General features: G+C 66.3%; 2 protein-coding genes across 2 annotated transcripts; both read left to right on the top strand.

Moving 5' to 3' along the window:
- Positions 1–2,762: 2,762 nt before the first annotated feature.
- ID1 (inhibitor of DNA binding 1) lies at positions 2,763–3,646 on the top strand. Its single transcript, XM_065849911.2, has 2 exons — positions 2,763–3,149; positions 3,335–3,646. The coding sequence occupies exons 1-2, from the start codon at positions 2,823–2,825 to the stop codon at positions 3,374–3,376; spliced, it is 369 nt and encodes a 122-aa protein (XP_065705983.1). The 5' UTR covers positions 2,763–2,822; the 3' UTR covers positions 3,377–3,646.
- A 3,010-nt stretch (positions 3,647–6,656) lies between these two features.
- On the top strand, positions 6,657–10,595 carry LOC136108451 (bactericidal permeability-increasing protein-like). Its single transcript, XM_065850236.2, has 15 exons — positions 6,657–6,807; positions 6,979–7,093; positions 7,190–7,318; positions 7,408–7,563; positions 7,694–7,757; positions 7,863–7,923; positions 8,063–8,154; positions 8,241–8,441; positions 8,563–8,622; positions 9,034–9,201; positions 9,498–9,565; positions 9,820–9,862; positions 10,009–10,072; positions 10,149–10,225; positions 10,313–10,595. Exons 1-15 carry the CDS (start codon positions 6,657–6,659, stop codon positions 10,352–10,354), a joined length of 1,491 nt encoding a protein of 496 aa, XP_065706308.1. The 3' UTR covers positions 10,355–10,595.
- The last annotated feature ends 298 nt before the right edge of the window (positions 10,596–10,893 follow it).

Here is a 10,893-nt window from a genome sequence, read left to right as displayed (position 1 = left end):
AGCACAGTGGGGGTGCCAGCTGTGAGAGCTGGGGTCCTGTGGGTGGTGGGTGCTGGAGGGGGGAGGAAGCAGCCGAGAGCAGCCCCAGCCAGTGAGGAGGGGCAGGAAGCTGGAATAAATCCCAGGAAGGGCCGCCTGGCTCCAGCTGGTCTGGGCTGCAGCGGATGGAGCCGGGGACGGGAAGGGAGAAGGCGGGAGAGGAACGCACAGGGGCTTTCTCAGGCCTCAGTCCCACTCCAGCTGTGCGGGCGGCCCCAGCTTAGCATCATGCTGCGGGCACTGGGGGCTGCAGGCTCTGCACAGCCCCAGCACTGAGGTGCACGTGTCCCCAGGGCTCATCCGTGGATAGCATGGACTGAGGGGACCTGGACAGAGTGCAACCCCCCAGCCAGGGCAGGAGCAGCCCAGGTTTGGGGAATCCATGCTGTTCTGCAGCCCTGCAGAGCCCTGTGTGCCCAAGTGTGGGGCTGGGTGCTGCTGGGGCTGGCGTGCTGGCTGGTCCCTGTCCCCATCATCTCCGTGACACTGGCAGCCCCCACAGCCCCTTGCTGGCCTGGCGTGGCCATGCCCTGTGTGGTCCCAGTGGGGCGTGGGGCGGTCAGGGGCTTTGATGTCCTCGGCTGCTGGGCAACCCCTGCTCTGCGCAAAGCAGCCACCCCCCTGGCTGGGCTGAGCCCCGCCAGCACCATATGGCCGAGGCCGCTGTTACCGCGCTGCACTCCCAGTTCCCAGAATTGAGATGGAAATGAAGCTATCTGTCTTGCCGGACAACGCCAGCGGTGCTGGCCAGAATGCTGTGCCAGGACCCTGCGCCCAGCTGTGGCCAGGGCAGAGTCCTGGGGCTGCGCTAGCACCCCTGAACACAGCACCCCAAGATGCAGAGGGCCATGGCGAGGGGGTCCCGCAGACAGGGACATGCCAGGGAACAGGGCCACCGGCAGCTAGGGTGGCTACGCCAGTTGTGCCATGACACCCGCTATGGCAGCGCAGCCTATCCCTGTCCCCATGCTGCCTGGGGTGGTCGGGGCTGTGGGCAGGGTGCCCACCGGGGCGTGGGGGCCGGCTTGTCCCAACTGCAGCACATTGTTGGTGGCGCAGCTGGCGGCGCCCGGCCGGCCAGCGGCACTGAAAGGCATTCCTGTGGACAATGTCCCCGGCCTCCCCGCCGCGGCCCGGCCGCCGCTGCCAGATGGGGGCTAATTAGCAGCTTTGAGAGCCGCGGTGGGAACCGGGCAGCACCAGGCCCTCCGCTGAGCCCTGAATGGAGGGGGCGACCCCAGTGCTTTGCCCACCCTGGGAACCGCCACCGCACCGGGGTGGGGGACACAGGGAGGAGGGACAGAGGGAGGGACAGAGGGCTGGAGGGATTGAGGGACAGGGGCATGCAGCTCCCTCCCAGCCGTCGCAGCCATGGCACTGCAGCCCACCCTGGCAGCTCTGTCCTCTGGAGAGTAGGGGGTAGCTGAGGACAGTGCAGGGTCGGGGTGCACTGGAGCCAAATCGTTGGGTGCCCCAGCCCCATGGGTGTGTATCTGTCTGCGCATTCATCACTGTGTGTGTGTGTGTGTGTGTGTGTGTGCGTGTGCATGTCCTGATGACCTGTTTGTGCACGTGTGTGCATCCACAGGTCTGTGCATCTGCATGAATCCTCCTGTGCATGTGTGTTTGTGCATGTCCATCGATCCGTGTGTGTACAACGCTCCGTGTGTGCACACATGCACTGACATCCACGTGTCTATGTATGTCTGTCCTTGCGTGCAGGGACTCAAATCCCGGAGCTCTGCCCGCACATCCCCTGCTCGCTGCTGCACCGTTCCGTGCTTGTTCAGGGGTGGCTGGGATTCCCTGTCAGTGCTGCCCGGCCAAGCTGCGGCTCCGGGGGGCCGGGGTCCTGCTGGCCCCGCCGGGGGCTCCCGGCCCCGCTGCTGGCAGGGCGCTGGCTGCGCCTCCCTGCAGGTGCGAGGTTAACGAGAAGTAACGCTAATTACCGCCCGGATCGGAAGCCCTGCAGGGCAGGGACCGGTTTTGGGCTGCCTTGCACGGAGGCTGCAGCCGCACCGGCAGGGCCTTCCCCGTGCCCCCCGCGGCTGGAGTGGGGTACGAGCCGGGAGACCCCGGGGCGGGGGAGACTGAACAGCGGGCGAGGGGGGGACGCCCGTACCCCCGAGTCCCCGTGGGGGTCCTGGTGTCCCCGGGCCGGGCTGCAGGTGTCCCCCGCTACCCCCCCGCCCCGTCGCCATGGGCACCGCCCGCGAGGCGCCGCGCTGACAGCGCGCGGGGTTTTATGAATGGGTGACGTCACGGGCCTGGCGTCTAACGGTCTGAGCCGCCGTGGAAGCGGGGGGGCGGCGGGGGGCCCGGGCAGGGCAGGGGGGCTGGGATCCTGGAGCGGGGCTGGGAGGCCTGGGCGGGGGTCAAGGGGCGAGCGGGGCTGCGGGAGTCCTGCGGGGCGGAGAGGAAGCGCGGGCTGCAGGGAGCCTGCCAACCGGCAGCCCGCGGGGCAATTACCCACGTTAATGGCGGGGAAGGTATCGCGGCTGGTGGTGCCCACCGGTGCTCCGCACCCCGGTAACCCCGCATCCCCGGTGTCCCTGTCGTCCCCCCGTCCCGTCCACTGTCTCTTTAAGGCGCTGCCCTTCGGCGGCTCGTGAATGGGGCGGGCGGGGCCGTCACCGCCCCCGCGGCGTTGCCATTGGCCGCGGCTCTCCCGACGGCCCCGCCTCCGAGTCTGCGCGCTCTATAATTGGCGCGGCGGGGCACGCGCTCCACTGTCCACTCGCAGCGTTCCGTCGCCGCCGGCTCTTACCCCTCCGCCACTCGTCATGAAGGTCGCTGCCGCCGTTCCCTCGCCGCTGCCCGCGGGCGCCGGCGGCGCGTTGAAGGCGGTGCGGCCCGGGGAGGCTGCCCGCTGCGGCCCGGGCCCGGTGCTGGGAGTGTCCCCGGGGGCGGCGGAGCAGGCGGCCGCCGCGCTGCTGTACGACATGAAGGGCTGTTACTCGCGGCTGCGAGCGCTGGTGCCGACGCTGCCGCGGCACCGGCGGGTCTCCAAAGTGGAGCTGCTGCAACACGTTATCGACTACATCTGGGACCTGCAGCTGGCGCTGCAGCGGGGTCCCCCCCGCCCCGCAGCCGCCGGGGACCCCCCCGAGGTGAGTGCGGATCCCCCAGGACCGGCTGCACCGGCCCGGTCCCGCTCTCCAGCCGGGTTTCCTGGAGCTCCACGCTGTGCACCGCGCTGCCCCTTTCCCGGGAGTGGCCCTTTCTCCTGCCGCGTTCCATCCCCGGGACCCTCCTGACCAGCACTGACCGACCGCTTTGCCCTCCTTTCCTGCAGGCTCCGTGCATGCCCGCTACCGACCAGATCCTGTGCCGCTGAGACTGCTCTGGACCCGCCACGGACAGCCCCAAGACCCCGATCCCGAGTGCCGCGGCTTGGCTGCCCCCCGGGACCTCCGCGGCCTGGCTGGTGGTGCTGCCCAGGGGGTCCCTTTGCAGTCTGGGCAGGGCGTGCTGCCCGGCAGCTGCGGGATGTATCCTTCTCAGATTGCTGAGAGCATTCCCCGTATTGTATATTACAATGATACTGGAGAAATAATATTGTTCTACAATAGCTGGAGTTTTGTTATTAAACAAGCCCTGATGACCAGATGTGCTTCTGCTTCCTAACTACTCCCCGCCAGGGGACTTGGGGGGGGGAGTCTGGACCCCGGGGACATCTCCCCAGAGAGCATGAAACTGTGGAGAACCCATCTGGACCAGTATGGACTGCGTGGGTGTGCTGTGGGATACTAGGACTGGCTCCAGTGGTGGTGCTCAGGATGGGGGTCTCCAATGGGCTGGTCCCAGTTCTCCCAGTGTGCTGCTGTGGTGGGACCCAGGTGTGCTGGGGTTGCAGGTGGCCTGTCCCAGCATGTCCCCACAGAGTCTTTCCTGGGACCTAGTGGCTCCTGTGGGGTCCATGTCGTGCTTCCACCCCTCGCTCCCCAGGTCTCTGAGAGGGGGTGCAAGCCCTGGGGTGCTGCTCGCTGCAGTCCTGCTGCTGCTGCCCCTGCGGTCCTGGCTTGCTCACCTTGGTGCAACCCCTACCAGTGGGGCCAGGGCTGGATAAGCTCTTGGGGACAAGGAAATTGCATCAGGGGTTGTGCAACCCCATGAGCTGGGGGTGCCCTGGGCAGCAGCACTGACCTGAGCTGCAGTGTGACTCATGAATGTCCTGGGGGACATGCTGCCTCCTGCAGCAGATGTGTACAGATGTTCCTATGGGCATGATGGGTCAGACTGGGGTGCCTGGGGGGAGGGGCCTGCTGCCCCAGCCACCCCCAGGGCAGGAGGCCAGCTGGGGGCTGCCTTGGCAGGGCCCTTCCTGCCCCCCCCCTGCTCCTGCATCTGAGGGGTCTCTGGGGCTGGAGAGAGTTGACCAGCCTTGGCTGCAGGGTTGTGCTTCTCCACGGGTGTTTGTGGGGTCACAGCTCCATGTGCCTGTCTATCTGTGAGTCTGTGTCTTCATGTACTGCTCATGGTTCCCCAGCTTGGCAGATACCTGGGCAGAGGGGTGAGCAGGGGCATGTGACTTGGGGAACCAGGGCACTGCCTGGCCCAGTCAGCCTGGTCCTGCCTGTGACACAGCAGCAGGGGACACACAGGGGGGCTGTGGGCTCCACATCCCTGTGGATTAACTTGTCAATCAGTCGTGGTGTCACCCTCCCCATCCAGGTCCCTTCTATCGTCCCCGCTGTCATACCCTCCACCACTCCTTGTGTCCCTTCCAGCTCCGTGGCTCCCTCCCGGTCCCGGAGTGCGGTGCTGCTGGGCAGTGGGTCCCTCTCCTGGTGTCTTCTCGCACTGCACGGCCTGAGCCGCCCTCCCGGAGGCGCCCAGTGAGTCCTGGGACAGGAGAACCGAGGCCTGGGGCTCTGCTTGGGTTGAGGGTGCTGGGGCTTTTCCCTGCTTCCCAGCGCAGTGGCTGTATCCCCACCATGCTCCCTGGTGCCATTCTTTCCCGTTCATTGCCAGCCATGGGAAGAGAGGCTCTGTGTGTGACAATGTGTGACCCACATCTCTGCCCTGAGACCCTGCCCAAGCTCCATGTGATGCAGCCCGGCTGTCCTCCCACTCAGGGCACGGGGACACGGTGTGGCACTGCCACAGGGCTGCCATGTCCCAGGCACTGCCCGGGCAACCACAGAGCAGGGGAAGGGGCTGCATGGAGCCAGCCCAGGCAGGGAGCGGGGCTGGCAGGGCTGAGCCACGTGCTGTGATGCCACATGTGGCTGCACCAGGATGTGCTCGGAGTCCCACGGACAGCCCAGCCCTGTGGGCACCTGCACCCCAAGTGATCCCTGGCTGTTTTGATGTGCCCTGATTCATCCCGGAAGGGATTAGGGACCGGGGATCCTGGTGACATTCTGGTCTGACCAGCCCAGCCGCCCCGGGATGGACATTAGCGTCAGAGCTGGTTCTGCTGTTTGCTGCCACGCATGACCCTGGGGACATGGCAGGGCTGGGACCCACAGCGGGGCTTACAACGGGATCCAGAATCCCTGCAGCGAGGGGCACAACAACAGCCTGCCACGGTGAGTGTGGGTGCAGGGTGGGGGCACCCGGGAATGGAGGGGCTGTGGTGTGTGTGGGACGGGGGCAGTGCTGGCCATGGGACTCTGCAGGGGGCTGTGGGCATCGCTGTGTCTGGTGGCACTGGGGGTCCCAGACAAGTGGGCAGCCACTCTTGAGGGGTCCATAAGGTGTGCTATTTGGGGCTGTGGTCCCTCCAGTGGGGTTGTCCATTGGCCCCATGTCCCTCAGTGGTGCTGGGGTTGGGACCTGTCCCCCACAGAGGGATCCCTGGTCCCCAGTGTTGTCCCTGGGCTGGATCCAGGTGGGCAGCTGGGTGTGTGGCCGGTGCAGCTCATGGCACTGTCCAGCCGGAGGGGCTCACCCTGCCTGGGGACAGTCCTGCCGGTGGTGGATTTGGCAGCGCAGGTGGCTTCTTCCCTGTGGCCAGGGCTTTTCAGAAGGGATTGCACAGTTCTGCTCACGTTCTGACCATCCTGACCTTCCCGTCACCCTGTGACCCCAAGAGCTGCCACTGTGCTCCAGCCAACCTGACCCGTCACTGAGATTTGGGTGCCCCCACAAAGGGTCCCCAGAACCCTTCCCAAAGCAGGAACAGCCTCCACACCCCAGTGCAAGCGGGTCAGGCCCCGTCCTCCTGCCCAGGGTGTCGTCTGGGGACTGACCCACCGTGTCCCTCCCTAGCCCTGGTGCCCCCAGACTGGGCACGGCAGGAGGCTCTTGGGGACTCTGCCCCTGTGAGGTCCCTGCGTGTCCCCACATGCCGACTATGTGCCTCCATGGGGAGCCCTGACCACTGCCACTGGCTCCCACAGCCCCCCCAAGGTGAGGGGCCGACTGCAGCGCTGTGTGGGACCCTCCTTCCTCTGCTCCCACAATGGGCTCGAGTGGGGAACAACAGGGGAACTGGCTTCCCCTTTGAGTCACGCGTTGGGCAAGGCCGGGCTTTCAGCAGCCAGAGTGCCGCGGTGTCCCCTGTGTGTACGCACAAGGATGATGTCACCCGGTCTCCCTGTCCCCGATATAAGTCCTGGTGGGTCTGGTGCATGGGAACAGGGTCTCTTCAGCAGCCACGTCCCACGGCCATGTCCTCTGCTCCAGCCTCCAGGTCCCAGCACCATCCCCAAGGTGCAATGGTGCCAATGCAGCTCTGCCTCCTGCTCCTGCTGAGTGCACTTGCTACCACCACCAACCCCGGCATCACAGCCCGACTGACCCCGAGGGCACTGGAATTCGGTGAGTCTCATGCTCCTGAGCACCTGGGAGGGACCTGGGCAGGCGTAGAGTGGGATGATGACCAGAGCGCCTGGGATGGGGCTGGAGGGGTGTCCTGGACCTGGCTGGTCACCCTGCCGGCACCTCAGCCCCTCCTCTGGTGCCCTCCCCTGAACCCCTGCTCTGCCCCAGGCCGGCAGCTGGGGCTGGAGCTGCTCCAGTCGCGGCTGCAGAAGGACCATGAGTTGAACCTGAAGGGCTCCTACCACAGCCCACTCCTGGGGACACTCACCTACACCGTGCTGCGGTAAGAGCTGCCCACAGGGTCCCCGTCCCTGTCCCCATCCCTGTTCCAGCCATGCTGCGGGCGCAGCCACGAGCCCAGGCTGTCCGTGTCGCGCAGGATCCACGTCCACGAGCTGCAGATGAACGACTCCACTGTGGATTTTGTGGAGGACGTGGGGGTGAGGCTGAGGGTGCAGCATGGCCGTGTCCGGCTCAGCGCTGACTGGGGAGCCCAGCTGGGTGCCATGTGAGTCCCAGGGACAGGGACGGGGACCTGGGCGGCTCAGGGTGGCTGGGGGTCACCACCATCCCCGTGCTTACCCGTGCTGTCCCCAGCCAGGACAAGGGCACCGCTGAGCTCCGCACGCATGACCTGGCTGTGGGGTTGGTGCTGGGAGTGGGTGTGGATGGCAGCGGCCGCCCCATGGTGTGGAGTGCCGCCTGCGATGCTCGTGCCACCAACCTGCACGTGGAGTTCCACCAGGGACACAGGTGACACCGGGCCCCCCAATCCCCTCCTGTCCCTGGCACAGGGGGACCCCCAGTGCCCCTGGCTGCAGCGTTGGGCTGGGGGAGGCTGGGGCACCCCAGGGTGACCTGAGATCCTCACTCTGCTCCACAGCTGGTTCTACAACCTGCTGGCACCGCTACTGCAGAGAGTCCTGCGGCAGGAGCTGAACAAGCAGGTGGGTGCTCAGCCCCTGCGCTGTGCTGTGTCCATGTCCCTGTCCCCAACCCCCAGCAGGCCCAGTGGGTGGCGTGGGGTTGCTGATGCCCTGATCTGCTTCCAGCTCTGCCCTGAGCTCCACAGGGCGATCGGCCAGCTGGAGGCTGCCCTGAAGGACATGAGAGGTGGGTGACGGGACCCCAGGGCTGGGCAGGAGGCCCAGGGGATGCTGGGGGGACACAGTGCCTGGTGAGGTCTGTGGGACTGGGGGCTGCAGGAGGGTTGACTGGTCTGGCTCCCCCCAGCTCTCCCTTGTGCCTGCAGTGTCCTCCCAACTCGACCCTTTTGCCGCCATTGACTATTCCCTGCTGGGGCGGCCGCTCATCATGGTAGAGCACGGGGACGTCGCCATCAAGGTAACGTCAGCCCAGGTTCCCTGGGCCGGGAACGGGGCACAGGAGGAGCCGGGCTGAGCCTTGTGTCTGTCTGCCTGTCTGTGCAGGGGGAGTTCTTCAGGGTGGGCAAGTGCCAGCAGAGCCCCTGCTCACCACTGCCTGCAGCACTGCCTGTGCCGCTGCCCGAGGCACTGCCCGTGGTGCATGAGCCCATGCTGCTGCTGGCTGTCACCGACTTTGTTGCCAACTCAGCCGCCTTCACGTACTTCACGGCCGGGGCCCTGCGCAGGAACGTCTCGGGTGACATGGTAGGGACGGGTTCAGTTGCGGCTGTGGGGCAGAGCTGCCCCTCTGGGATCCCCCTGGGGTGTCCCTGCACCCACCTGTGCCTTGTGGCACCAGCAGCCTGACCCTTCTGCTGCCTTCCAGCTCCCCCAGCGGTTCCCGCTTCAGCTGAGGACCAAGAGCCTGGGGCTCTTCTCCCCACAGGTGGGCACAGGTGGGATGGGACATGGGATAGGACAGGATGCGAGTAGGATGGGACATGGAATGGGATGCAGGAGGGACAGGACAGGGGCTGATACGCACGAGAGGTGGGAGACAGGCAGGATGTGACACGGGAGGGTTGGAATGCAGGGGAGATGGGACATGGGGTAGGATGCAGGCAGGGTGGGCAGGAGGAGATGCTGTGTGGGCTGTAGTGGGGCTGGGACACGGGCAGGACAGGATGTGGGCATGGGGACCGTGGGCAGGACAGGACACGTTGCCCACCCTGCTTACACCCATTGCTGGGCAGTGACAGGGCACATGGACCCAGGGGGTGGTGGGGACCAGCCGGGAGCCTGGGCTGGTGCTGGTGGTGCCCATGTGGCTCTGTGACAGCCCAGCTCGTGTCCCCAGCTGCAGGAGCGCTACCCGGATCAGCCCATGGAGCTGCAGCTCTGGGCCCGCCAGCAGCCTCTGCTCTCCTGCCGCCCTGACGCGCTGCACGGGACCCTCTTCGGCTCTGCTGAGGCCTTCGTGGTGCTGCCCAATGCCACCCGCATCCCTGCTTTTCTGCTGAACATCGTGAGTGTCCGGGTCTGCCATGGCACTGGGTCCAGGGCATGGCCACAGAGGGCTCGGCTGGGACCATGCTGGGAGATACTGGATGATGCTGGCGTGACCCAGGGTTGGTACTGGGTGGTGCTGGGGCAATGCAGGGTGATACTGGGCAGTGCTGGGGCGATGCAGGGTGATACTGGGCGATGCTGGGGCAATGCAGGGTAATATACTGGGCAGTGCTGGGGCGATGCAGGGTGATACTGGGCGATGCTGGGTTGCGGGCACTGCCCTGGTCTTTCCATCACCTCTTTTCGCTGCAGGATGCCAATGTGACAGGGAAGCCAAGCATCAGCGGGAACAGGCTCAGGGGCACCGTGAAGCTGACGGGGTGAGTCCCAGCCCTGTGCTGGCTCCAGCCCCCAGTGGCATCCCTGGGGATCCCCCACCATTCTCCAGCTCTGGCCTTTTGCTCTCTGGGTCACGTATGCCTTGTTCAGATCCTGTCCTGCCCCTGGTTCTCATTCCCGCTGCCCTGGCACCAGGACCCCGGGGGCTCCCAGCCCTGCCCTGAGGCTCAGCCTGTCCCTGCCCCGGGTGGGGACAGTCCCTGTGCCTGGTGCTCACGCTGCTCTCGCCCTCCAGGCTCAGAGTGACACAGGTGAAATCGCATGTGGGCCCTGTGGAGGTGAGTGGTTGTCATGGGGACACAACGGGGCAGCTGGGAGGAGCTTTGGGGGGTGAGGGCTCTGGGAGTGCTGCTGGTGCAGCCCTGGCATGGGGGGCTCAGCCCTGCCTGCCCCCTGCCCGGCTCAGGGTCTGCCTGCCCCGCAGGTGACGAGGCTGGAAACGCTGCTCAAGTTTGGGCTGTGGCTTTTCGGGGTGCCCTGGGCAAACAGTGAGTGCTGTCCCCATCCTGTCCCCTCCCTGCACTGTCCTGGGGTCACCCCCCTCACGTCCTGCTCTCCCCACAGAGCGGCTCCAGGCTGGCGTCCCCCTGCCCTCCCCACATGGCCTCCGCCTGCTCAACCCCCAGCTTTCACTGCAGGAGGTGGGTGTCACCACTGTCCCCTCATCCCACTGCCCCTCTCGTCCCCTGTGTCCCCCATGTCCCCCTTCTCACCCTGACTCCCCACAGGGCTTCATGCTCATCGCCACAGACCTGCAGCACCAGACCTGAGACCAGCCGCTGCACCAGAACCTGCCTGTCCCCTGCTAGCTCTGTCCCTCTCACTGTCACCAGAGGGGAGTCGATGCCCTTGTGGCACCGTGGCCAGCAGAGCCACCCACCCCCCGGTCTCTGGAGGCTCCTTGGCCAGGATTAAAGCTGGGAGTGTGGCTCAGCCTGGTGTGGTATCTCAGGGAGCCCCTGCAGCTGGGACGGTCCCATCCCCACCTCCATGCTGGTGCATCACTCGGTCCCTGGCTCCATGTGGCTCCAGCTGTGCTAGGGAGAGGGGTCCTGTCCCTGTGCCAGGTCCTGCAGCAGCACTGGGTGCAGGTGAACGGGGCTCGGGGGGGCTGGGGCCAGGGCTGGTGGTTCTTGGGGACCAGGGAGGGAAGGTGTCACCTCAACACTGACACCATGCGGGTACCCTCTACCCCAGCAGCGGCCGCTGTGGCTGCAGCTCCGCAGCAGCTTCCGCCAGCGCCCACGGGATGGTGCTCGTGTCCGCGGCCTCCCACGGGCTCCACCTCCCCAAGGTTTGGGCCATCCCC

Source organism: Patagioenas fasciata, chromosome 16 (genome assembly GCF_037038585.1).
Source record: "Patagioenas fasciata isolate bPatFas1 chromosome 16, bPatFas1.hap1, whole genome shotgun sequence".
NCBI classification, from domain to species: domain Eukaryota; kingdom Metazoa; phylum Chordata; class Aves; order Columbiformes; family Columbidae; genus Patagioenas; species Patagioenas fasciata.
This window is presented reverse-complemented; position numbering and strand designations above follow the sequence as displayed.